General features: G+C 40.3%; 1 protein-coding gene across 4 annotated transcripts in view; it reads right to left on the bottom strand.

The window, feature by feature from the left end:
- The window catches only part of SP140L (SP140 nuclear body protein like), an 81,192-nt gene extending 57,660 nt beyond the window's left edge, over positions 1 to 23,532 (bottom strand). For all 4 annotated transcript variants that reach the window (XM_055379717.2, XM_055379718.2, XM_055379719.2 and 1 more), the window contains exons 1-2: positions 23,383 to 23,532; positions 21,903 to 21,977 (exon numbers count right to left, since the gene is read on the bottom strand). In XM_055379717.2, coding sequence (XP_055235692.1) covers positions 21,903 to 21,977; positions 23,383 to 23,414 — 107 coding nt within the window. In that variant the 5' untranslated portion in view covers positions 23,415 to 23,532. The remainder of the gene's footprint in view (positions 1 to 21,902; positions 21,978 to 23,382) is intronic.
- Positions 23,533 to 27,912: the final 4,380 nt, after the last annotated feature.

The following is a 27,912-nucleotide window of genomic DNA, read 5'->3' as shown; positions in this document are numbered from 1 at the left end:
ATATGAGGGAGGAGAGAAACAAAAGTGTAGAGTTTTATATGTGGTTGAAGTTGTTAGCTTAAAATCAGATGATAAAGCTATAAGATATTTTATGTAAGCCTCACAGTAACCACAAAGGAGAAAGGAGTCAAAGCATATCACTTTAAAATTCATCAAATCACAAAGGAATGCCACAAGAAAAAAAGGAAGGAAAAAAAAAAAAAAGAACTACAAAACAGCCAGAATACAAATTACAAAACAGCCAGAATACAAATAACAAAACAGCAATAGTAAGTTCTTACCTATCAATAAATGGATTAAATCCTCCAATCAAAAGAAATAGAGTGCCTGAATGGATTATGAAAACCCCACAAGATCCAACAAGTTGCTGCATGTAAGACACTCATGGTAGGTTTACGAACACATGTAGGCTGAAGGTGAAGGTATGGAAAAAGATATTCAATGCAAAAAGTGACCAAACGAAAGCAGTGGTAACTATCTTTATGTTGGACAAAATACACATTAAGTAAAAAATGGCCACATAAGACAAAGAAGGTCAATATATAAGGATAAAGGGGCCAATTCATCAAGAGGATATAACAGTTGTAAATATTTTGACAATAGCATTGGAATACCTAAATAGCTAAAGCAAATACTAACCAATCTGAAAGGAGGAAGAAACAGCAATACAATACTAAGGGACTTTAATACCTCACCCTTAACAATGACAGATGAATCAGACAGAAAATCATAAGGATTTTGATCTTGAACCAGACTTTAGATCAAATGGACCTAAAAGACATATACAGAACATTTCACTGAACAGCAGCAAAACACATATTCTACTCAAGTGTACATGTTAGGCCACGAAAGAAGTCTTAATAAATTCAAGAAGACTGAAATCATACCAAGTGCTTTTCTGACCACAGTGGTATGAAACTCGAAACCCATAACAGGAGGAAATTCAGAGAATTCATAAATTCTGTAAGGAATACATAAATAATGTAGGGAAGTTAAACAATACATTCTTGAATATCCAATAGGTCAAAGAAGAAGCCAAAAGGGTAATTAAAAAATATTATGAGGCAAACAAAAATGAAAACAAAACACTATGGAAAGGAAGCACTAAATACGGAAAGGAAAAACCATTACCAGCCACTACAGAAACACACTGAAGTACACGGCGCAGTGACACTATGAAGCAACCACATAAACTAGTCTGCAAAATAACCAGCTAGCATCATAGTGGCAGGATCAAATTCACACATAACAATACTAACCTCAAATGTAAATGGGCTAAATGCCCCAGTTAAAGAAACCACAGAATGACAAACTGGATAAAGAGCCACGACCCATTGGTATGCCATCTTCAAGAGACCTATCTCATGTGCAAAGATACACATAGGCTCAAAACCAAGGGATGGAGGAAAATTTACCAAGCAAATAGAAAACAGTAAAATGCAGGAGTTTTGATCCTAGTTTCTGACAGAACAGACTTTAAACTAACAAAGATTTTAAAAAGACAAAGAGAACATTACATAATGGTAAAGGGTTCAATTCAACAAGAAGAGCTATCTGAAATATACATGCACCCAATACAGGAGCACCCAGATTCATAAAGCAAGTTATTAGAAACCTACAAAGAGACTTAGACTCTCACACAGTAATAGTGTGAGACTTTAACACCCCACTGACAATATTAGACACATCATCGAGTCAGAAAATAAACAAAGATATTCAGGGCCTGATTCAGCTCTGGATTAAGCAGACCTGATAGATATCTACAGAACTCTCCACTCAAAAACAACAGAATACACATTCTTCCCATCACCACACAGCACTTAGTCAGAAGTTGATCACATAATCAGAAGTAAAATACTCCTCAGCAAATGCAAAAAAAACAGTAATCATAACAGTTTCTCAGATCACAGCACAATCAAATTAGACCATGATTAAGAAAGCAGCCATAAAAAAGGATGAGTTCATGTCCTTTCCAAATCAGAACCACAATGAGATATTATCTCACACTGGTCAGAATGGCTATATCAAAAAGTCAAAAAACAATAGATGCTGGTGAGGTTGCAAAGAAAAAGAAATGCTTTTACACTGTTTTTGGGAGTGTAAGTTCAACCATTGTGGAAGACAGTGTGGCAATTCCTCAGAGACCTAGAGGCAGGAATACCATTTGACCCAGCAATCCCATTACTAGATATATACCCAAAGGAATATAAATCATCCTGTTATAAAGATACAACCACATGTATGCTCATTGCAGCACTATTCACAATAGCAAAACCATGTAATCCACCTAAATGCCCATCAATGATAGACTGGATAAAGAAAATGTGGTACATATACACCATGGAATACTATGCACCCATAAATAGGAACAAGTTCATGTCCTTTGCAGGGACATGGATGGAATTGGAAGTCATTATCCTCAGCAAACTAATTCAGGAACAGAAAACCAAACACCACATGTTCTCACTTATAAGTGGGAGCGGAATGTTGAGAACACATGAACACATGGGAGGAACAACACACTCTGGGCACCTGTTGGGGGTGTAGGGAGAGGGACAGCATCAGGAAGAATAGCTAATGGATGTTGGGCTTAATACCTAGCATGATCTGTGCAACAAACACCATGGCACATGTTTACCTATGTAACAAACCTGCACATCCTGCACATGTACCCCTGAACTTAAAAGTTGAAGGGAAGAAAAAGGAAAGACAAATAAAAGAAAACAAAACACACCAAAACTTATGGGATGCAGCAGGAGCAATTCTATCAGGTTTATAGCTATAAACACTTGGAAAAAAGAAAAATCTCCAACAATGTAGCTTTACACCTGATGAAGAAAGGCAAATTAAGCACAAAGTAAGGAGAAGGGAGAAAATAATGTAGATTAGAGCAGAAATAAATAGGGAATAGGAAAACAGTAGAAAAGATCAACAAAACTCAGACTTGGTTCTTTGAAAAGATTAAAAAAAAATGGATAAATCTTTAGCTAGACTAACCAAGGGAAATAAGAGACAGAACTTAAAACTTATAAATGAGACAGGAAAGATTACAACTAATAACACAGTAATTCAAAGAATCATGAGGCTACTATGAACAATTATGCATCAACAAATTGGATAACCTAGAAGAAATAGATAAATTCCTAGAAACATACAACCTACCAAGACTGAATCATGAAAAAACAGATAATCTGAAGAGACCAATAATAAGTAAACTGATTGAATAAGTAGGAAAAAAAAACCCTTCCATTAAAGAAAAACGCAGGCTCCGGGAGCCAAGATGGCCGAATAGGAACAGCTCTGGTCTACAGCTCCCAGCATGAGCAACGCAGAAGACGGGTGATTTCTGCATTTCCATCTGAGGTACTGGGTTCATCTCACTAGGGAGTGCCAGACAGTGGGCGCAGGTCAGTGGGTGCGCGCACCGTGCGCGAGCGGAAGCAGGGCGAGGCATTGCTTCACTTGGGAAGCGCAAGGGGTCAGGGAGCTCCCTTTCTGAGTCAAAGAAAGGGGTGACGGACAGCACCTGGAAAATCAGGTCACTCCCACCCGAATACTGCGCTTTTCCGACGGGCTTAAAAAACGGCGCACCACGAGATTATATCCCACACCTGGCTCGGAGGGTCCTACCCCACGGAGTCTCATTGATTGCTAGCACGGCAGTCTGAGATCAAACCGCAAGGCGTCAGCGAGGCTGGGGGAGGGGCGCCTGCCATTGCCCAGGCTTGATTAGGTAAACAAAGCAGCCGGGAAGCTCGAACTGGGTGGAACCCACCACAGCTCAAGGAGGCCTGCCTGCCTCTGTAGGCTCCACCTCTGGGGGCAGGGCACAGACAAACAAAAAGACAGCAATAACCTCTGCAGACTTAAATGTCCCTGTCTGACAGCTTTGAAGAGAGCAGTGGTTCTCCCAGGACGCAGCTGGAGATCTGAGAACGGGCAGACTGCCTCCTCAAGTGGGTCCCTGACCCCTGACCCCCGAGCAGCCTAACTGGGAGGCACCCCCCAGCAGGGGCACACTGACACCTCACATGGCAGGGTACTCCAACAGACCTGCAGCTGAGGGTCCTCTCTGTTAGAAGAAAAACGAACAAACAGAAAGGACATCCACACCAAAAACCCATCTGTACATCACCATCATCAAAGACCAAAAGTAGATAAAACCACAAAGATGGGGAAGAAACAGAACAGAAAAACTGGAAACTCTAAAAAGCAGAGCGCCTCTCCTCCTCCAGAGGAACGCAGTTCCTCACCAGCAACGGAACAAAGCTGGATGGAGAATGACTTTGACGAGCTGAGAGAAGAAGGCTTCAGACGATCAAATTACTCTGAGCTACAGGAGGACATTCAAACCAAAGGCAAAGAAGTTGAAAACTTTGAAAAAAATTTAGAAGAATGTATAACTAGAATAACCAATACAGAGAAGTGCTTAAAGGAGCTGATGGAGCTGAAAACCAAGGCTCGAGAACTATGTGAAGAATGCAGAAGCCTCAGGAGCCGATGCGATCAACTGGAAGAAAGGGTGTCAGCGATGGAAGATGAAATGAATGAAATGAAGCGAGAAGGGAAGTTTAGAGAAAAAAGAATAAAAACAAATGAACAAAGCCTCCAAGAAATATGGAACTATGTGAAAAGACCAAATCTACGTCTGATTGGTGTACCTGAAAGTGATGGGGAGAATGGAACCAAGTTGGAAAACACTCTGCAGGATATTATCCAGGAGAACTTCCCCAATCTAGCAAGGCAGGCCAACATTCAGATTCAGGAAATACAGAGAACGACACAAAGATACTCCTGGAGAAGAGCAACTCTAAGACACATAATTGTCAGATTCACCAAAGTTGAAATGAAGGAAAAAGTGTTAAGGGCAGCCAGAGAGAAAGGTCGGGTTACCCTCAAAGGGAAGCCCATCAGACTAACAGCGGATCTCTTGGCAGAAACCCTACAAGCCAGAAGAGAGTGGGGGCCAATATTCAACATTCTTAAAGAAAAGAATTTTCAACCCAGAATTTCATATCCAGCCAAACTAAGCTTCATAAGTGAAGGAGAAATAAAATACTTTACAGACAAGCAAATGCTGAGAGATTTTGTCATCACCAGGCCTGCCTTACAAGAGCTCCTGAAGGAAGCACTAAACATGGAAAGGAACAACTGGTACCAGCCGCTGCAAAATCATGCCAAAGTGTAAAGACCATCGAGACTAGGAAGAAACTGCATCAACTAACGAGCAAAATAACCAGCTAACATCATAATGACAGGATCAAATTCACACAAAACAATATTAACTTTAAATGTAAATGGACTAAATGCTCCAATTAAAAGACACAGACTGGCAAATTGGATAAAGAGTCAAGACCCATCAGTGTGCTGTATTCAGGAAACCCATCTCATGTGCAGAGACACACATAGGCTCAAAATAAAAGGATGGAGGAAGATCTACCAAGCAAATGGAAAACACAAAAAGGCAGGGGTTGCAATCCTAGTCTCTGATAAAACAGACTTTAAACCAACAAAGATCAAAAGACACAAAGAAGGCCATTACATAATGGTAAAGGGATTAATTCAACAAGAAGAGCTAACTATCCTAAACATATATGCACCCAATACAGGAGCACCAAGATTCATAAAGCAAGTCCTGAGTGACCTACAAAGAGACTTAGACTCCCACACATTAATAATGGGAGACTTTAACACCCCACTGTCAACATTAGACAGATCAACGAGACAGAAAGTCAACAAGGATACCCAGGAATTGAACTCAGCTCTGCACCAAGCGGACCTAATAGACATCTACAGAACTCTCCAACCCAAATCAACAGAATATACATTTTTTTCAGCACCACACCACACCTATTCCAAAATTGACCACATACTGGGAAGTAAAGCTCTCCTCAGCAAATGTAAAAGAACAGAAATTATAACAAACTATCTCTCAGACCACAGTGCAATCAAACTAGAACTCAGGATTAAGAATCTCACTCAAAACCGCTCAACTACATGGAAACTGAACAACCTGCTCCTGAATGACTACTGGGTACATAACGAAATGAAGGCAGAAATAAAGATGTTCTTTGAAACCAATGAGAACAAAGACACAACATGAATCTCTGGGACGCATTCAAAGCAGTGTGTAGAGGGAAATTTATAGCACTAAATGCCCACAAGAGAAAGCAGGAAAGATCCAAAATTGACACCCTAACATCACAATTAAAAGAACTAGAAAAGCAAGAGCAAACACATTCAAAAGCTAGCAGAAGGCAAGAAATAACTAAAATCAGAGCAGAACTGAAGGAAATAGAGACACAAAAAACCCTTCAAAAAATTAATGAATCCAGGAGCTGGTTTTTTGAAAGGATCAACAAAATTGATAGACCGCTAGCAAGAGTAATAAAGAAAAAAAGAGAGAAGAATCAAATAGATGAAATAAAAAATGATAAAGGGGATGTCACCACTGATCCCACAGAAATACAAACTACCATCAGAGAATACTACAAACACCTCTATGCAAATAAACTAGAAAATCTAGAAGAAATGGATAAATTCCTGGACACATACATTCTCCCAAGACTAAACCAGGAAGAAGTTGAATCTCTGAATAGACCAATAACAGGAGCTGAAATTGTGGCAATAATCAATAGCTTACCAACCAAAAAGAGTCCAGGACCAGATGGATTCACAGCCGAATTCTACCAGAGGTACAAGGAGGAACTGGTACCATTCCTTCTGAAACTATTTCAATCAATAGAAAAAGAGGGAATCCTCCCTAACTCATTTTATGAGGCCAGCATCATTCTGATACCAAAGCCAGGCAGAGACACAACCAAAAAAGAGAATTTTAGACCAATATCCTTGATGAACATTGATGCAAAAATCCTCAATAAAATACTGGCAAAACGAATCCAGCAGCACATCAAAAAGCTTATCCACCATGATCAAGTGGGCTCCATCCCTGGGATGCAAGGCTGGTTCAATATACGCAAATCAATAAATGTAATCCAGCATATAAACAGAACCAAAGACAAAAACCACATGATTATCTCAATAGATGCAGAAAAAGCCTTTGACAAAGTTCAACAACCCTTCATGCTAAAAACTCTCAATAAATTAGGTATTGATGGGACGTATTTCAAAATAATAAGAGCTATCTATGACAAACCCATAGCCAATATCATACTGAATGGGCAAAAACTGGAAGCATTCCCTTTGAAAACTGGCACAAGACAGGGATGCCCTCTCTCACCACTCCTATTCAACATAGTGTTGGAAGTTCTGGCCAGGGCAATTAGGCAGGAGAAGGAAAGAAAGGGTATTCAATTAGGAAAAGAGGAAGTCAAATTGTCCCTGTTTGCAGACGACATGATTCTATATCTAGAAAACCCCATTGTCTCAGCTCAAAATCTCCTTAAGCTGATAAGCAACTTCAGCAAAGTCTCAGGATACAAAATCAATGTACAAAAATCACAAGCATTCTTATACACCAACAACAGACAAACAGAGAGCCAAATCATGAGTGAACTCCCATTCACAATTGCTTCAAAGAGAATAAAATACCTAGGAATCCAACTTACAAGGGATGTGAAGGACCTCTTCAAGGAGAACTACAAACCACTGCTCAATGAAATAAAAGAGGATACAAACAAATGGAAGAACATTCCATGCTCATGGGTAGGAAGAATCAATATCGTGAAAATGGCCATACTGCCCAAGGTAATTTACAGATTCAATGCCATCCCCATCAAGCTACCAATGACTTTCTTCACAGAATTGGAAAAAACTACTTTAAAGTTCACATGGAACCAAAAAAGAGCCCGCATCGCCCAGTCAATCCTAAGCCAAAAGAACAAAGCTGGAGGCATCACACTACCTGACTTCAAACTATACTACAAGGCTACAGTAACCAAAACAGCATTGGTACTGGTACCAAAACAGAGATATAGATCAATGGAACAGAACAGAGCCCTCAGAAATAACACTGCATATCTACAACTATCTGATCTTTGACAAACCTGAGAAAAACAAGCAATGGGGAAAGGATTCCCTATTTAATAAATGGCGCTGGGAAAACTGGCTAGCCATATGTAGAAAGCTGAAACTGGATCCCTTCCTTACACCTTATACAAAAATCAATTCAAGATGGATTAAAGACTTAAACGTTAGACCTAAAACCATAAAAACCCTAGAAGAAAACATAGGCATTACCATTCAGGACACAGGCACAGGCAAGGACTTCATGTCTAAAACACCAAAAGCAATGGCAACAAAAGCCAAAATTGACAAATGGGATCTAATTAAACTAAAGAGCTTCTGCACAGCAAAAGAAACTACCATCAGAGTGAACAGGCAACCTACAAAATGGGAGAAAATTTTCGCAAGCTACTCATCTGACAAAGGGCTAATATCCAGCATCTACAATGAACTCAAACAAATTTACAAGAAAAAAACAAACAACCCCATCAAAAAGTGGGCGAAGGATATGAACAGACACTTCTCAAAAGAAGACATTTATGCAGCCAAAAAACACATGAAAAAATGCTCATCATCACTGGCCATCAGAGAAATGCAAATCAAAACCACAATAAGATACCATCTCACACCAATTAGAATGGCAATCATTAAAAAGTCAGGAAACAACAGGTGCTGGAGAGGATGTGGAGAAATAAGAACACTTTTACACTGTTGGTGGGACTGTAAACTAGTTCAACCATTGTGGAAGTCAGTGTGGTGATTCCTCAGGGATCTAGAACTGGAAATACCATTTGACCCAGCCATCCCATTACTGGGTATATACCCAAAGGACTATAAATCATGCTGCTATAAGGACACATGCACACGTATGTTTATTGCGGCATTATTCACAATAGCAAAGACTTGGAACCAACCCAAATGTCCAACAATGATAGACTGGATTAAGAAAATGTGGCACATATACACCATGGAATACTATGCAGCCATAAAAAATGATGAGTTCATGTCCTTTGTAGGGACATGGATGAAATTGGAAATCATCATTCTCAGTAAACTATCGCAAGAACAAAAAACCAAACACCGCATATTCTCACTCATAGGTGGGAATTGAACAATGAGATCACATGGACACAGGAAGGGGAATATCACACTCTGGGGACTGTTGTGGGGTGGGAGGAAGGGGGAGGGATAGCATCGGGAGATATACCTAATGCTAGATGACGAGTTAGTGGGTGCAGCGCACCAGCATGGCACATGTATACATATGTAACTAACCTGCACAATGTGCACATGTACCCTAAAACTTAAAGTATAATAATAATAAAAAAAAAGAAAAACGCAGGACCAGATGGCTATGCTGGTGAATTCTACCAGAGATTTAAGAATAAATTAATACAAATTATTCCAAAAAAAATGAAAGGCAGGCAACATTTCCAAACTCATTTTGTGAGCATTGTCTTGATACCTAAGACTAGGGCACTATAAGAAAAGAAAATTACAGGCCAATATCTCTAATATACATAGAAACAAAAATTCTCAACAAAATACAACCAAAGCAAACCAAATTTAACAATACACTAAAATGTTCACTTATCATGATCAAGTGGGATTTATCCCTGGGATGCAAGGATGATGCAACATGTAAATCAATAAATGTGATATTCAACATTAACAGAACGAAGGACAAAAATTATATGAACATTTTAATAGATGCAGAAAAAGCATTTGAATACTTCAACATCATTTCACCAAAAAGAAAATTTTTAACAAATTGGGTATAAATGAAATATACTTCAACACAATAAAGGCCATGTATGACAAGCCCATGGTTAACGTGGTAGTCAATAATAAAAAGCTGAAAGCTTTTTTTCTAAGATGAAGAACAAGACAGCATGACCACTCTTGCCATTTCTATTCAACACAGTACTGAAAGTCCTAGGCAGATTAATTGGGCAAGAAAAAGAAATTAAAGGCATCCAAATCAGAAAGGAAGAAGTAAAATTGTCTCTGTTTTCAGGTAACATGATGTTATATATAGAAATCTTTATAAGACTCCATTAGTCTTAGATTTAGATTATGGAGGCTGGGTGTGGTGGCTCACACCTGTAATCCCAGCACTTTGGGAGGCCAAGACTGGCAGATCACTTGAGGTCAGGAGTTCGAGACCAGCTTGGCTAACATGGTGAAATCCCGTCTCTACTAAAAATACAAAAATTAGCTGGGTGTGGTGGCCTGTGCCTGTAATCCCAGCTACTCGGGAGGCTGAGGCAGGAGAATTGCTTGAACCCAGCAGGTGGAGGTTGCCGTGAGCCGAGATCATACCACTGCACTCCAGCCTGGGCCACAGAGCGAGACTCTGTCTAAAAAAAAAAAATTATATTATGAAATCTAAAAAGGTTGAATCATCGAAACAGAGAGTCAAATGGCAGTTGCCAAGGGCTGGGAAGAATGGGGAAATACTGGTCAAGGGGTACAAGTTTTCTGTTATAAGATAAAATTTATTGGTATTTTAATGGATAGTATGGGGACAATAGTTAACATTAATGTAATATACAATTGAAATTTGCTAAGAGAGTAGATCTTAAACATTATCACACACACAATTGTAACTCTGTGAGATGAATATTTTAACTAACTTGATTGTGGTAATTATTTCACAATATAAACATATATGAAATCATCATGTTGTACACCTTAAATTTATACAATTTGTCAATTATAACTCAATGTCACTGAACAAAAGAAAAAAAAAGAAAAATGTAATCACAACTAAATATTTTCACTTTAGGTCATTTTTTAATTCAAGCAATTTATATCATGTTCTGTGTTCCTAAAGTATTGATTATATTTACACATTTAGATGATTTCTGCAGGATGACAAATGTGTTCTCAAACTTTAGGAATGATTTTAACTGAAATATGTACATTCTCCACACCCCCCCATAACTAAATAAGTAAACAGTCTTACATGCATTTTTTTAAAAAAAGCATGTCAGTGTAGAAAATGAATATTTAATGCTTTTACCTAGATATATTATCATGAAAATCTAGCACATCAAGGACCAAACTAGCAAATCATAAAAATTTTAGAAAGTAAAAGCAGCTTACCCACAAAGGAATGAAAACCTGATTAAAGCTGGAATTTTCATAAGGGTCACTGAACGCAAGAATACAATGAAGAAAAATGTCCAATTTTTAAATGAAAAATTATTTTGAACCTTCCCAAGTACTCACCCAAGTATGAAAGTGAAATAAAGATATTTTTAGACTACAAGGACTCAAAAAGTTTATGGATGGGATAGGAGGATGGAGGAGGGAAATAAAATCAAGTTACAGTTTTTAGTTTAGGAAAAGATACCAAGTGACTCCAGACATTCATAGAACAACAGTCTTTTAATTGTTCACTAAAAATTAACTTTTAACCAAAAAAAAGGATGTATTGGAGGAAAAAATATGGATCAAAGGAAATGCAACCAATCCAAAGACAGGTAAGAAAGAATATGAGAGAAAAAATAGAAATTCTTTTAAATATTCATTAAAAAATAAGACAGCAAGAATATATACAGAGTGGTGATAAAAATAAATGCCAATAAAATAAAAGTGATGCATAAAACATAGAGATACCTAAATTGAATGAACAGAATTCAGCTATATTCCATTTATAAGAGACACATGAAAAATAAAACAATAAGATTAAAAATGAAAGAATTAGAAGACATATGATGTAGTTTGGATCTGTGTCCTCACCCAAATCTCATGTTGCATTGTAATCTCAAATGTGGGAGGTGAGGCCTGGTGGAGGTGATTGGATCATGGAGGTATTTCTCATGAATGGTTTAGCACCATCCACTTGGTGCTGTTCTCCTGATAGTGAATGAGTTCTTGCAATTCTTGCAAAGTCTGCTTGTTTAAAAGTGTGTAGCACCCCCAATCTTGCTCCCGCTCCTGCCATGTAAGATGTATCTGCTCCCTCTTCATCTTCTGTCAGCCATGATTGTAAGATTCCCAAGGCCTCCCCAGAAGCCAAGCAGATGCCAGCACTATGCTTCCTGTACAGCCTGTGAAACCATGAGCCAATTAAATCTCTTTTCTTTTTCTTTTTTTTTTAAAATTATTATTATACTTTAAGTTTTAGGGTACATGTGCACAATGTGCCGGTTAGTTACATATGTATACATGTGCCATGCTGGTGTGCTGCACCCATTAACTCGTCATTTAGCATTAGGTATATCTCCTAATGCTATCCGTCTCCCCTCCCCCCACCCCACAACAGTCCCCAGAGTGTGATGTTCCCCTTCCTGTGTCCATGTGATCTCATTGTTCAATTCCCACCTATGAGTGAGAATATGCGGTGTTTGGTTTTTTGTTCTTGCGATAGTTTACTGAGAATGATGATTTCCAATTTCATCCATGTCCCTACAAAGGACATGAACTCATCATTTTTTATGGCTGCATAGTATTCCATGGTGTATATGTGCCACATTTTCTTAATCCAGTCTATCATTGTTGGACATTTGGGTTGGTTCCAAGTCTTTGATATTGTGAATAGTGCCGCAATAAACATACGTGTGCATGTGTCTTTATAGCAGCATGATTTATAGTCCTTTGGGTATATACCCAGTAATGGGATGGCTGGGTCAAATGGCATTCCATGCTCATGGGTAGGAAGAATCAATATCGTGAAAATGGCCATACTGCCCAAGGTAATTTATAGATTCAATGCCATCCCCATCAAGCTACCAATGACTTTCTTCACAGAATTGGAAAAAACTACTTTAAAGTTCACATGGAACCAAAAAAGAGCCCGCATCACCAAGTCAATCCTAAGCCCAAAGAACAAAGCTGGAGGCATCATGCTACCTGACTTCAAACTATACTACAAGGCTACAGTAATCAAAACAGCATGGTACTGGTACCAAAACAGAGATATAGATCAACGGAACAGAACAGAGCCCTCAGAAATAACGCTGCATATCTACAACTATCTGATCTTTGACAAACCTGAGAAAAACAAGCAATGGGGAAAGGATTCCCTATTTAATAAATGGTGCTGGGAAAACTGGCTAGCCATATGTAGAAAGCTGAAACTGGATCCCTTCCTTACACCTTATACAAAAATTAATTCAAGATGGATTAAAGACTCAAACGTTAGACCTAAAACCATAAAAACCCTAGAAGAAAACATAGGCATTACCATTCAGGACATAGGAATGGGCAAGGACTTCATGTCTAAAACACCAAAAGCAATGGCAACAAAAGCCAAAATTGACAAATGGGATCTAATTAAACTAAAGAGCTTCTGCACAGCAAAAGAAACTACCATCAGAGTGAACAGGCAACCTACAAAATGGGAGAAAATTTTTGCAACCTACTCATCTGACAAACGGCTAATATCCAGAATCTACAATGAACTTAAACAAACGTACAAGAAAGAAACAAACAACCCCATCAAAAAGTGGATGAAGGATATGAACAGACACTTCTCAAAAGAAGACATTTATGCAGCCAAAAGACACAGGAAAAAATGCTCATCATCACTGGCCATCAGAGAAATGCAAATCAAAACCACAATGAGATACCATCTCACACCAATTAGAATGGCAATCATTAAAAAGTCAGGAAACAACAGGTGCTGGAGAGGATGTGGAGAAGAAGGAACACTTCTACACTGTTGGTGGGACTGTAAACTAGTTCAACCATTGTGGAAGTCAGTGTGGCGATTCCTCAAGGATCTAGAACTAGAAATGCCATTAAACCTCTTTTCTTTATAAATTACCTAGTCTCAGGTATTTATCTAGAGCAGTGCAAGAACAGACTAATACAACACACCAGGCAAATGCAAAATAAAAGAGAGCTCTGTGGCAAAACTGACATCAGAAACAAACAGAATTTAGACTGAAAAGTAACACAAACAGCACAGAAGATTTTGCATACTGATAAAAGATATATTCTACCAGTCTATGTAGTAGAAGTCATGATCTGTAAGAAAATTGCTTTAAAATATTGAAAGGAAAGTCTGACAGTGATATAGGAAAACTGAAAAACTCACAATTGTAGTAAAAAAATGTTAAGGCATCTCTGTTAGAAGTTGACAAGTCCAGTAAGTCAAAATTAAATCAAGTAAAAGATTTGAATAAAATAATGAGCATTCTGGGTTAAGTAGATGTGTAATGAAGGGGTTATAACTTGTTTCAGTACATTAAAAAATATCTGACATTTCTGAGTACTCACTCTGTATGAGGTACTCACTCTTCTAAGTGCTTGGTGCGTAGCTTAACTTGTTTCCTCCTCATAGATTCTCATGAAACAGGTGGTAGCCAGTTACTGAGGTAACAAGACATAATTACTTGCAGGTAGCTAAAAGCAAAACAAATGGGGCCAAATAGGTTAGCTCAAGGACCCACCCCTTAGTGGAAAGGAACTGTTGCAACAGGCTGCAAAAATAAAGACAATTTAGACGTTCTAGATTAGGCACAGATAAGAATGTAACAAAGAAGAAATCAACCACAACTGGTTTAATCCAAGATGGCCAAAAACTTGACTGGCTGTGGACCCTTGACTGCATTATGCCCCTATTACTATAAGACTTTCACGGGGAAACCTCCCAATCCCATCATGCATCTGATGCCATGTCAATTCTGGATTAACCATATTTAGTAAAGAAAAAAGTGGCAATCCAATTCTGGGAACTGCCTGCCCATTTCCCAGAAAATCCCTCCTCTTATGATGGAATATTCCACACCTTCATTATGCTTATCTGTATAGTATGTGAGTCCTGGCCATATTGGGTTCAGCTTATTCTTTTGAGCACACTCACAGTCCTCTCTTGAGTATGTACTTGCTTTCACTCTGCAATAAATCTTCTGTACTTTCAGTTTGGTCTGGCCTTCAAATTCTTTTCTGGGGTGAAGACAAGAACCTCTACCAGCCCACTGGTAACACCATTGTTGATACCATCATTTTATAGGGAAGAAACAAGGCTTGCCCCACCTCCACATCTATGCAGTGGCAGAGCTGGACTTCACACCGTCCCTCTCCAATCGTCCTAGTGTCGATCCTTTCTTCCCCTCCCACTCTCTCTCCCATCTGACATTAGTTACTATGCTCTTAATCATTACATTATATTGCCTTTCAAATGTGGCAAAGCCTCAAAAATGACTATGCACTAGGCCACAAAAAAAAAAACAGTAGACTCTCACAAACCAAAATCCTAAAAAACATATTTTCTAACCACAATATGATAGGATCAGAGTAAACAACCCAAGGACAGAGGACAACTTCCCCAACTCGTTCCACTGAGAAATTTTAAAAGCTGCTTCCACACACTTCTTAGGTTAATCAGGAAATCAAAATCAAAATAACAAACGGCTAAGGAACTCCAGTGAAAACACTGTACATTATGAAGGCCAAACGTTTCCAAAGTGGCACAGAGGTGAACATTCATGGCCTAACATGCATTTATTAGAAAATAAGAAACACTGACAAGTAGATTAAGTTTTAAAGCAAGGTATCAGAAACAGAACACAAGGTAATCCCCTCAACAAAGATGAAGTAAAGAATTAGGAAAGAAAATATATAGAAAAATATAAAAATGTTAAGCAAGATTTAATTATATATCAAACAAAAAATAAGAGTAATGGATCAATAAAAGCAAAAAGTGGTTCATTGAAAAGACCAACAAAATGGAAAGATTGATCAAAATAACAAAGGAAAAGACAACAATAAACAACGTTAGGAGTTTAAAAAATGATATGTCTTCAGAGAAGGAAAGAATTAAAACTTTATAAGAGAAATTTCGATACAACTTTCTACCAATAAACAAGAGAATCTAGGGAAAATATACTTTAGGACAATATAAATGATAAAAACTGCCTCAAAGTTCAGCATAAGAACTAAAAATAATAGAAGAAATGCATAATATGCTTGCAGACCTACCCTAAACTGCATTCGCCCCACACCTACACACAAACGTTGGTTTCAAATCATTTAATGGACAATTTTTAGCAATCCTTCAAGGAACAGGTAATGTCTGTATTAAACAAACCATTTATATATATATACATATAATTTTAATCACCCTCAATTATTTCATAAGGCTGTTATAGTTTCGCTATCAACATCAGGCAAATACAAAATAAAAACTGTTGCTTAAAAACACATAAGGCAAAATCCCACAATAAAATACATGTAAATCCAACACTGGAATGGATGAAAAAATCATGTGACATGACCACGTAGGTGTTATCTCAGGAATTCCAGGACAAATCACATTAGATAATCGATCTATGTATTTCATTAAGCCTGGCGGGTTGAACACATCTGCATTCATCTTTGTTCCCTGTGAAATCCCATGAAACCACCTGTAATAGAGAGTTACAGGCAGAAAAGCAGCAAGAACCAGGGAACAGGAGAGGAAAGGACATCAAATAAGAGATAACCAAACATTTCAGAAGGTAGGTGCATACATGGCAGCTAGTTTCACAGAATGAAAGAATAAAATACCTGATTACTTGCAGAGGAAATGCTGACAAGGAGTAAGCCCATGTATACTTTCAAACTCTGGAAGTGGTTAGTAATTAGAGGCACTGTTCCTTCAGAGGATAAATTGGAAGATGAAAATCAAAATGGGGTACAGTCAACGAGAGGTATTCCTTACACAGAGCTTCTAGTCAGATTTCTAGTGTCTCGTTCTGAAATGTGAATGGACACCCAATGGACACTTGATGAATTCTTTCAGAACAAGCAAATAATAGAGCAGGAGCTGGGAAAGAAACCTGGAAGGAACAGATGCAATTCTAAAAATCATCATCCTCATTAGGAGAGAGAAAATATTGGATTTCTTGAAACAACAACAACAAGATGCTATAAACGAGAAACAACTTTTTAAAAGGGCTTTTGGAAATTAAAAATATCATGGCAGAAATTTTTAAATCACTAGAAGAAATGAAGGTCCTGAGAAAATGTCATAGAAGGTAGATTCAAAAGAAGACATACAAGATTGTCAAGAAAAAAAACCAAAAAATCTCTAGAGGATCAACCTAGGAAACCCAATATCCAACTAACAGGAATTCCAAAACATAAAACAGAGAGATAAGGCAGAAGGGAGAAAATAATTAAATAATATCACAAGCAAAATGATGAGAATTGAAATAAATTGGTCTCCATTTGAAAGGACCCCGAAGAACTAAGCACAACACCCATGCCAAGGCAAACCATCATGAGAATTTAGAATCAAGGGATTAAAGAGAAGAGCCAGAAAGTTTCAGAGAGGCAAAACAGGTGACATAGAAAGACAGGATCAAGAATAAGAATGGGGGTCGGGCGCAGTGGCTTATGCCTGTAATCCCAGCACTTTGGGAGGCCGAGGTGAGTGGATCATGAGGTCAAGAGATCGAGACCTTCCTGGCAAACATGGTGAAACCCTGTCTCTACTAAAAATACAAAAAATTAGCCTGACGTGGTGGTGGGCACCTGTAGTCCCAGCTACTCGGGAGGCTGAGGCAGGAGAATCACTTGAACCCGGGAGGTGGAGGTTGCAGTGAACTGAGATTGTGCCACTGCACTCCAGCCTGGAGAAAGAGCGAGACTCCGTCAAAAAAAAACAATCAGAATGGCATTCGACTTCTTATTAGCAATGCTGAAAACTGCAAGGCAGTTAACCAAATTAATTTCCAAACTATACATTTAGATTTACCAAATTTTCATACAGTTGTGAGGTTTAAGAATACATTTTTTTCCAGATATGAATGATCTTAAGATATATACCTTCTATGAACTCTTAGTCAGGAGGCTACTGGATAATGCGGTAAGCCAAAATGAGATAGTAAAGCAAGAAAGAAGATACATGTAATCCATAAAACAAGACCCAACACAGGAGAGATGTCAAGCTTCAGAAGGTCAGTCTTGGAAGCTGAAACTAACCAGAACTAATTGGATCAGGAGAATGGGTAGCTCCAGAAGGGTTTCCCCAAGAAAATAAAGTGGAATTGATAAATTACACAAGTTGCCTCACTGTCCTGACAAGAATTTTAGAATTCTGCAGGGTGCCTGGGAAGAATTCATAATGAGGGCACACAAAATCCAAGCAAATATGTAAGAGGGCAATAGTTATTTTTGGGAAAGATGTTGCACAGGAAAGGAAATGTGATCATCACATAGTATATGACTTGGTTATGAACATCATTTAAATAACCTTCATAACGATAACACTGATTACTGATGAACCTCAAACTGTGATGTATCACAAGAATGGATGGGGAACGAAAAGGAGTGTTAGGGGAGAAGTCTTCATCTTCTGCCCTATTATGCGAACAGATTAATGTCTGGAACTTGAAAAATTACAAACAGCTGTATCTGCATATCTTTTCAAATTACAGAAGTAAGTACAGAAGGAAGAGCTAAAAGGTTAAAGATAATCCATCTGGGAAACTGGACATGGACTGGGGAAGATGGCCGAAAGAGCTATTTCTGTTTTTTAAGGTCTTGTTTACTGTTTGATATTTTAATCTCTCTATGTATGTTTTACTTTGGAAAAATTATCAAAATTAATAAAAGTAAAATGATATGATGACCTCAAAGATTCTTTAGCAAACATTTTGATAAATATCCTATACATGGTCTTGATTAAAAGAAATAACTTAGTAAACCGGAGCAGAAAATGTCCTTATCTTGATAAAAGGCATCTGTCAGAAAGTCTCAAGTTAAACATTACAAGCGTTCCCCTGAGCGCTGGAACAAAACTAAAATGCTCATTTTTGTTGTTGCTATTCAGTATTACACTGACAATCCTGCCTAATGCACGAAGGGAAAAAAAAAGAAAAAAAGTAAGAAAAAGAAAAATATACGGTATAAATTCTGAAAAAGAGCAGACAAAGCTGCTATTTTGAAGATGTAATTATTTCTCCGGAAAAAAACAAGACAATAATAGAAAGGAGAAGACCACTTAGAAAGTCTCCTATGCACAAAGTCATCAAACTAAAACAAATAGATTTCCCCTATGCCAGTAAGAAATGACTAGAAAATGTAAAAGGAAAACGAGTTCCTGTTTACAAATACAATTTTAAAATGCCTAGCACTAAAGTGACCCAATAAGGACTCAAGTTCAAAAAATTATAAATAAGTGGAGAGATATAACATGTTTCTAGCTGGGATCATTAAGAATTTTTAAAAATGTAAATTCTTGTTAGATTTATCTATTCATTTAGTATCTCTCAGTTGAATCCCAGCAAGACAGGTTATAGAACACTACCTAGAAGATCATAGCAACTAAAACAGTTCAGTATTGAAACAAGAATAAAAAATATAACCATGGATTAGAACATGGGTCACCTATACAAATTTATATGTAAGAGAGAATTTAGTACACTCATTCCCTTTTATCCACATCAGATGCTTCCAAGATCCCCAGTGGATGCCTGAAACTGCAGGTAGTACCAAACTCTGTATATACTATGTTTTCCCCCATCTATACATAAATTAGGCACAATAAGAGATTTAAAATAATATTTAATAATAAAGTAGAACAACTATAACAATATACTGTAATAAAAGTTATGTAAATGTGGTCTCTTTCTCTCTCTCAAAATATTGAACTGTAGATATTAGCAACCTTAGCATGTGATTTTTTTTTCTTTCAGGAAATTTCACATTTTCACTTAAAGGAAGCACTTGACGGCTTGTCTTTGGCATATGTGAATGGCCAGCATCAGTCCTCATGTGCTTTGGGGCCTTTATTGACTAAAATCAGGGTTCTCTGAACACAAGCACTGTGATACCATGACAGCCGATCTGATTACCAGGATGGCTACTCAGTGATTCACGGACTGGTGGTGTCCACATTGTGGATACGCTGGATAAAGGGACAGTTCGCATCCTGGGCGGGATGGAGAGGGACAGCGTGAGATTTCATCACACTACTCAGAACAGCAAGTAACTTAAAACTCATGAATTGTTTATTTCTGGAATTTTCCATTTAATGTTTTTGGACCATGGTTGACTATGACCAAATGAAACCTCAGAAAGTGAAACCGGGGATAAAGAAGGACTACTATAGTTAATAATAGCATAAAGATATCAAATATCTATGAAGAAATCTAGCAGAAGTACAAGACCTTCAGAGAGAAAAATACATTTTAATAGAAAACATTACTAAATTAATCATATACATGAGCCATATTCATGAGAATGGAAGGCATAATATTGTAAATATGTCAGCTCTCTTCAAATTGATCTATAGAGTCAGTGCAATTTCACACAAAATGCCAAGATTTTGACAGGCTAATTTGGGAACCCAAAGTTTAAGACATTTTGGAGGAAGAGGAAGAGATTTTGCCTCGTCAGATGTCAAGAGTTCCTGGAAAGCCTCCATCACTACGGCAGTGTGGTACTGGCATAAGGAGAGGCTCTTACAGGCCAGTGGCAGAGAAGAGAGAACACAGAAACACACCCTGCCTCTATGGCCACCTGGTTCACAATAAGTGGGGAAAAGGATAAGATAATTAATGGTGTCCTGAGAACAATTGATAAGAATAAAAACAGAGTCTTCAAACTGTAGCTCAGATGAAAAACAATTTGGTCTCAGATAAAATAGGAACCGTGAAAAAAAACATGACTCTCCCAGATTACAACTGAGCAAATGGGATATTTAGGGTGAGCTGCCCTGGTCGAGCCTGCCCAGAGGGGTTGTAAAGCCACAGCAGGCACATGGAACACAAGATCAGATAGAATCAGTCTGGAAGAATATCTCAGAGACGATAATGAGAATATCCCAAAGTTCTTAACATTGCACGAAAACCTAAATAAAGAAAAACCATGAAGATTGAATGAGAAATTAACAAAATGTGGAACACAGGGGAGCTTGCAGAGCTATAGAAACAAATTAAGATCCCTCCTCAAAAATAAACACAATCAATTTTTTAAAATTGGAAATTATAAGAAACAAGAAATCTACTAAAAGCTAGATGTATTAGTCTGTTTTGACACTGCTATAAAGGAATACCCCAGACTGGGGAATTTATAAACGAAAGAGGTTTAATTGGCACACAGTTCTGCATGGCTGGGGAGGCCTCAGGAAACTTAAAATCATGGCAGAAGGTGAAGGAGAAGCAAGTGTCTTCTTCACAAGATGGCAAGAGAGAGAGCACAAGGGAAGCTATCATTTACAAAACCATCAGATCTTGGGAGAATTCACTCATTGTCATGAGAATAGCATGGGAGAAGCTGCCCCCATGATCCAATCACCTCCCACCAGGTCCCTCTCTCAACACCTGGAAATTACAATTCTGATTACAATTCAAGATGAGATTTGGGTGGGGACACAGAGCCAAACTATATCACTAGATAATTGTCATGGAGGAAAAGTTTGAGACAACTATTGTGAACTCAAAGTAAAAAACTGAAAAGATGAAAGGACCACGGGGAAGATAAAAGCTGTGAAGGCTGAAGTTGCTCCAATGTAAGAATAATTTTGCCCAAAAATTGAAAAAGAAAATGTCAGAGATTTTAGAGAAGGAAATTTTCCTGGAACAAAGGCAGAATCAAATCTGCCACCTTAACAGAAGAACGACTTTAAAAACTGGCCGTGCTCACAGAGTGCCTCAGCAACTCTCTGCATCACTATTTATAATGAGGGTGCATCTGTCTTATAAAATCTATGTCGTAAGATGTTTATACATGAAATTTTAAGCTGTTAATAAGATAAAAGTCACCATATACAAATGTGAGGGACAAGAAAAGTATATTTATACTTTGCGGAATATTTAGTGAACTCTCCCATATCATGAAAAAAAGACAAACACCTCAACTGAATCACATTGGCAAAAAATAAACAAAAAAATTATAGAAGAGGAAATTTCAGTGGCCAAGAAACATGAAAAGCTGTTCAGCTTTCCACATTATCAGGAAAATACAAATTAAAACAAAATGCAATTCTTCATCACCTTTGCAGACTTTGGCTGTGTGCAGGAAGATGGTTCATCTCATTTGCCACTCGTGAAACACCTCCGTTCAGCCCCCTAAAAAGACAATTTGGCAGGATCTATAAACAAGTAAATAACAGCACCCTTTGCTTCAACAATTCCACTTTTTAAGGTTTAGACACAGGAGAAATACTTGTATACATGCAAAAAAAAAGAGAAATATATAATCATTATTATAGCTTGTTGATAAATGTGAACAATTTAAAACAATCTAAATGTCCTTCAATTGGAGAATGGTTAAAAAATTATGCTACATAAATTCTATGGAATAGTATGTGTAAAAAGAATGAGGTAGATCTACATGCATTAAGGTGAAAAGATCTCTAAGATTTCCACCATTAAAATGAGTAGAAATGCAAAATGCAGAATAGCATGCACAATGTAATTCCATTCATTACAAAACGAGAACACAAATTATATGTTTACAAAAACATACTTCATACACGTAAATGCATCGAAAAATATGAGAAAAGTTATGCCGAAGACTCTTCACAAGACTGTGAAAGGAAGCTACAAGGCGAAGTGAGTGGTGAAGAAGACTTTTTCCTTTATATACTTCTCCACTGTTTGAAATTTTATGAGTAAGAATGTAATGTATTTCTTTTGTATTAAAAAATTTAAAAGATTAAAATCGCTTGAACCCAGGAGACAGAGGTTGCAGTGAGCCGGGATTGTGCCACTGCACTCCAGCCTGGTTGACAGAGTGAGACCCTGTCTCAAAAAAATAAAATAAAATAAAAAGATTAAGTAATGTTATTTATAAACTCATTACTAGAGAAAAGATAGGATTTCCATCTCTTTTCTGGTCAGAGGCATCCCCCATCTTGGGACAGGAAATTGAAGTAAAAATAAAAATATTTAGCTTTCTGCCATCCTGGACCTTTTTCTTCTTTTTCCTTCTTTGGATCAAGGTCAATTGTATCAGAACTCACACCCTGAGTCAGTCAAGGAAATAGCCCCAAAGCTGACTGAGGCCCCTTGCCAAGACAGGTGAAACCACAGTTTCCAATGTTTAAAAGTAAGCCAGCTGTTTACCCTGGAGTGTCTATTTCCTAAACTACCTTCTTTGACATGACATATGTGAAGGTAGAGAGGGCAGAGGGATGTGAAAGGGTTCGGAGATCATGAGGAAATAATAACTCTCAGTCACAAATGACTGAAACGACTGTTCAGAGTGTCCCGGCCAGCTGAGCAGTAGTTTCAAAACATGAAAAGTCATCTGTGTTATGGCAAGCTGGACTCACACAAACAGCTGTCCTGCTGCAGTTGTAAAAATCTGATTTCCTTATTACATTCTCTTTTATTTCATTATATTACACTACCTACCTATGTTCTTGCAAAGCAGGACTAAACTGAAGCTTTAGACGGAAACTGAACTACAGGCATGAAAGCTCCAATACTGCCAGAGATAAAGGTGAAAGGAAGAGAGATAAAGACTCACCTGGTGCTCAGGTCGCTGCCCCCACCTGCCATCGTCCCACCCTAGGCCCTGCCTGGGTGTCAGAGCCTGGCCTATGAGCTCCCCAGTCGGCCCAGCCTGCGTACAGTGTGGCTGCCCAGACCCGGAGCAGGAAGTCGGCCGACAGACTGACTCACCCTCACAGATTTCTGCCCAAATGGGGAAAAGAGAAGTGAAAGTATTTATTTAACTTCCTGCTGGGATACAGACACCGTGTTTCTCCTCCTTTTTCACTCCAAGGGGGTCTCAGCTTTTCTGAAATGTGGCAGAGGGTTGGAGGAGAGGCCTGACAAGCAGCAAGACCTGCAGGACCAGGGAAAGGAGGGCCCAGAGGACGAGCAGGGCTGGCTCCCGGGAGTCCACTTGCTTGTGCAATAGACAGCAAAAAAAAAAAAAAAATGTCCTTGAACCAAAATAGTCCTTAACTGCTCTGCCCTCTTAAGAGGGGGCATAGTTTACATGGGAGTTGGGGGGAAAACTCCATGTTTGCCCCTTCCCATTGCTGACATGGCTGGGGGTGGGAGTTGGAGGGTTAGAGGGAAAGCCAGAAACTTCAAATCTTCTCTCAGGCCCATGGGAGAGCATGGACTGGACTAAGGTAGGTCCTGACATTGGGACCCAGGACTGGAGAGAACCAAAATGCTCAGCATTATAACCTGGGGAGAGTGTTCTTAGCCTTCCTGGAAATCAGCCAGAAGTAAGAGAGAACTTTCCACACCCCTGGGACCAGAGGCTGGAGCCAGCATGGTAAGAAAGGCAAACATTTTAGGGGCAAGGGTTTAAAGAATCTTGACTATGGGGCCACCTTGGAACAGCCAGGGATGAAGAGACATCTAAGCTTCAGAGAAGTCACTGGAACATTGAGAAAACAAAAGCTTCTCATTGGAGAAGGATGGAGGTTGGAACCCAGATGATCTAGACATGGAAGGGCAGGGTGGCTCCCACAGGAGGTTCTTTCTCTTCCCAGATTTTCCATTTAGATTCTGATTCAACATTCCTCAGAGAACAAGAAGTGACCGAGAAGACTCGCTTTACATCAGTATAAAGCCATAGGTAAAGAAATAGAAGCAAAGGGCGCATGAGAATGGGGCCACAGGACACAACCAGGGACCAGAACTCCAGGCGGGACCATGGGGCAGAGACAGGGAGGCAGCTGGGAGCCTGGGGGCGCTGGAATCCAGGGCCCAAGGTGAGCAGAGGGTGGAAGCTGGTGAGGATTCAGGGGCCAGAGGGCATGGTGCTCCAGAGCCATGTTTTCCAAATCATATTCTGCTGAATCCAACTTTTTCCAGCCCCCACCCCCAGCCATCTCAGCAAGGGGAAGGGGCAAACATGGAGTCTTCCCCCAACTCCCATGTAAACTATGCCCCCTCTTAGAGGGCAGAGCAGCTAAGGACAATTTTGGTTCAAGGACTTTTTTTTTTTTGCTGTTTATTGCACAATAGTTGGAAGCTGTGAATGCTTGTCCAGGTACATTTGAAAATACGAGGGTGGGGGGTTTCTACCCTGATTCTACTGGTGCCCTGCTTTCCCCAAAATGAGTTAATAAGCAGGTGCCAGGACACTGGTGAGGACAGCTTTTCCAGTGGGCGAGGTCACTGTTTCTATCAGGTGCTGCACACCTGTAGGTCTCTCTCTCTGTTTCTCTTGCTCGCTCCCCCATGACTCCCCAGTTTTATGGAGGCACAGTGGCTGGTAAGCTGAGCATCTGTTGGGCACAGTTGTCCTCTGATCCCAGTCTCCATGGAGCACAGCAGCCCTGACAAGGCCTGGCGCGGACCACACCAGTCTGCTCTGGCGTGGACCACACCAGTCTGCTCTGGCGTCTGCACTCACCCCTCTCACTGCTCTTGGGCAGCAGGCAGGCCCAGGCCACTGAGTGGCACTGACATAAATGTACCAGCTTTTCTCTGGGTGTGCTTAGGGGCTGGAATTCCAGACCAATGAGCTGGCCGGAAATCTGCAAGTGTTGACCTTTACAGGTGGACATGCCCTTGCTAGGGCAGCTCCTGACAGCAGGGAAGGAGATATTCTTGTCAGACAGGGTTGGAAAAAGCTGAGCACACACCACACTCTGCAAAAGCAATGCCAGTTAATGGAGAATCTCTAGACCTCTGTGGGAAAAGCAAAGTTTCTTAGATCCGGAATACATCAGACACACCTGGGTTGGGAAAGGGACAGGACCAAATTTAGAAGTAGTATGAAGTTCTAAAAATCCTGCTGGATTGTTTAGAAGGAAATAATGGAACTCCTGGAGCATTTTCTATGGCTGCAAGGAGTACAGGCAACAGGGAATGTTTTTGCTGCCACAGAAGTAGTTCCAGTTACTGGAGCCTGGAAAACTCAGAAGCAGGAGAGGCAGTGATTGAGGAAGAACCACAGGCAGGGCACCCAGCCAGGTGATGGGCCTTCGTGAGCCTCACCAAGAGCAGCTTCAGTTCAGACTTCAGTGGCGAGGGGTGGGGAGGGGCTGTGATTCTTGAACCTGGGACCCCCATGTGGGAACCAGAGGTCTATCCCTGAGATGAGGTCATTGGCGTTATGGACCAGAGAGTTTCAGGGCAGGAGGCAGCTGCAGCAACAGTGCCACTGGGGCATGAGAATAGAGAACCTGGCCAGCCTCCAAGGGACGTAGAAGTGACGAGTGAAGAGTAGGCGCCTGGGATCTTCAGTGGGAGCAGCCAGTCCTGCCAAACTGTCTCCTTCTAGGAGGTGGAACATCAATCAATCAAGGCTTGGTCCCCGCCCATCTTCTAGGGGACTCTTCTCTTCTAGGGGACTCTTCTCTAGGAGTGGCAGTGAGCCTGCTCCTTGCTGGGTGTCCCTGGAGTCATCCTGCCTGCAGAGACCAAGACTCTGTCGGCCCCTCCAAGCTCAAGTGCACAAGGACAGGGGCCTGCATGGCATGAGGGAGGGTTCAATGCCATGAGGATAAGCCAGTTCTGGGGTTTAGTGTTAGGGCTGCCTTTACTGCCACATGTCTAAGCCACATTCCTAATCCAGTTCTTATCAGGAATAAAGCTGGTATTTTGATCCCTATCTGTTTCTTCGTTTTGCCTATATCTTAAAGATTTCAAGCACATGGGTATACATCTCTCTTCTCAGGTTCTCTTCTATCTGTGCCCCAGATGGGTAGAGGCTGGGATCATAGTTCCTTGCAACTGCATGATTGTGATGCAATTATCCCCTGGGCTCAGCGGGCATTTGGTGGCAATATTTCAGCTTTTAGGAAGTTGGGTGAGACCAGGCTGGTCTGATCCTCCCTGGCCCACTCACCAGGGTCCCCTGCTCAGCACAGCCTCAGTGACTGGGCTCCCAAACCTGCCACACTGTAAGATGCCAGTGGGATTGTTGGAGGTGGAAATGTAATTATTGCTGTTGGAAGGGGGTGAATCGTTGGAAAATGGGCGAATGGGAAGAAGTACCCTGGCACGGAGGAAGAGGCTATGGGTGAAGGATTGTAGGGAGTCAGAAAGACAAGGGGAGCATTGAACAACACAGGAAGTCCCTCTGGCCACCTTCAGAAGGTGGGGACCATTCATGAGAAACCCCGAGGATGCCCTCAGTCCTTGTGCAGCACCAGGAGGAAAGAGACTGGCCCAGGGCCACCCCTGAGTCCGCATCATCACACAGGGTCCTTCAGCTGAGCCCCTGTTGTATCCGCAGCTGGACATGCACAGATCCCTGTCCCTTGGTGCTGACGAGCACCACAGGCTCCTGGTGGCCCATGGAAGCCACCTCATGCCTCCTTCCCAAGGCCATCCAGCCAGCGAGGCCTGCCACAGACACACTGTGAGCATGCGCAGCGAGCAAGGGGCCAGTGACCGCTATTCCCCATGTTAGCCTCCCGTGTTCCCGTCCAAGCGGCCACCCCGTGCTCCTCCAGGCTCCGCCCCCCACTGGGCCTGCGCCCCCTCTCCTGGCGACGCAGGGCACTGCAGCCTCCTAAGGGCTGGGTGGAAATAAAGCTGAAAATCCTCCTCTACTGAGGATTATAGCTCACCAAACACTTCGAAATGTGTGGTAGAAATGCCATAGTTCCTTCTAAATAAAGTTGAACCCATGTAAGGACTGGATTCTGAGATCATTTTGCCATCCAGCAGCTCACGAGCATCACCAGGGCACCACCTGCCCTCTGTTCAGCCCATGAGGGGCGGGGGACTCTGCCCTTCACTCCTCCTGGTCCCTGTCCTCTTCCCTGAGAACTTCATTCCTTCTGGAACCCCAAGGTGGCCCTGCCTTCTGCACCTCCCCCAAGGCTGAAGCCCTCAAGCTTGCCCTGCACCTTGAGGCCTTGCAGGACACTCCTGCAGTCCTTGCAGGGCACGCTGATGTGACTCGATGCTGAATAGTTGAAAACATTCAAAAATCGTGGGCAAATGGCAAAAGCGGGTGGCATGGAGTGAATTAGAAGACATGAGGTTTCATGTAGTGCGTTTCATCCAGACAAGTGTGGCAATGTCCCCCACCCCAAACCCAGTCTCCCTGAATGAGGGGAAAGAGCTTCACCTT

Source organism: Gorilla gorilla, chromosome 11, assembly GCF_029281585.2.
Source record: "Gorilla gorilla gorilla isolate KB3781 chromosome 11, NHGRI_mGorGor1-v2.1_pri, whole genome shotgun sequence".
NCBI classification, from domain to species: domain Eukaryota; kingdom Metazoa; phylum Chordata; class Mammalia; order Primates; family Hominidae; genus Gorilla; species Gorilla gorilla.
The sequence above is the reverse complement of the archived record's forward strand: the minus strand, read 5'-3'. Positions and strand labels throughout refer to the sequence as shown.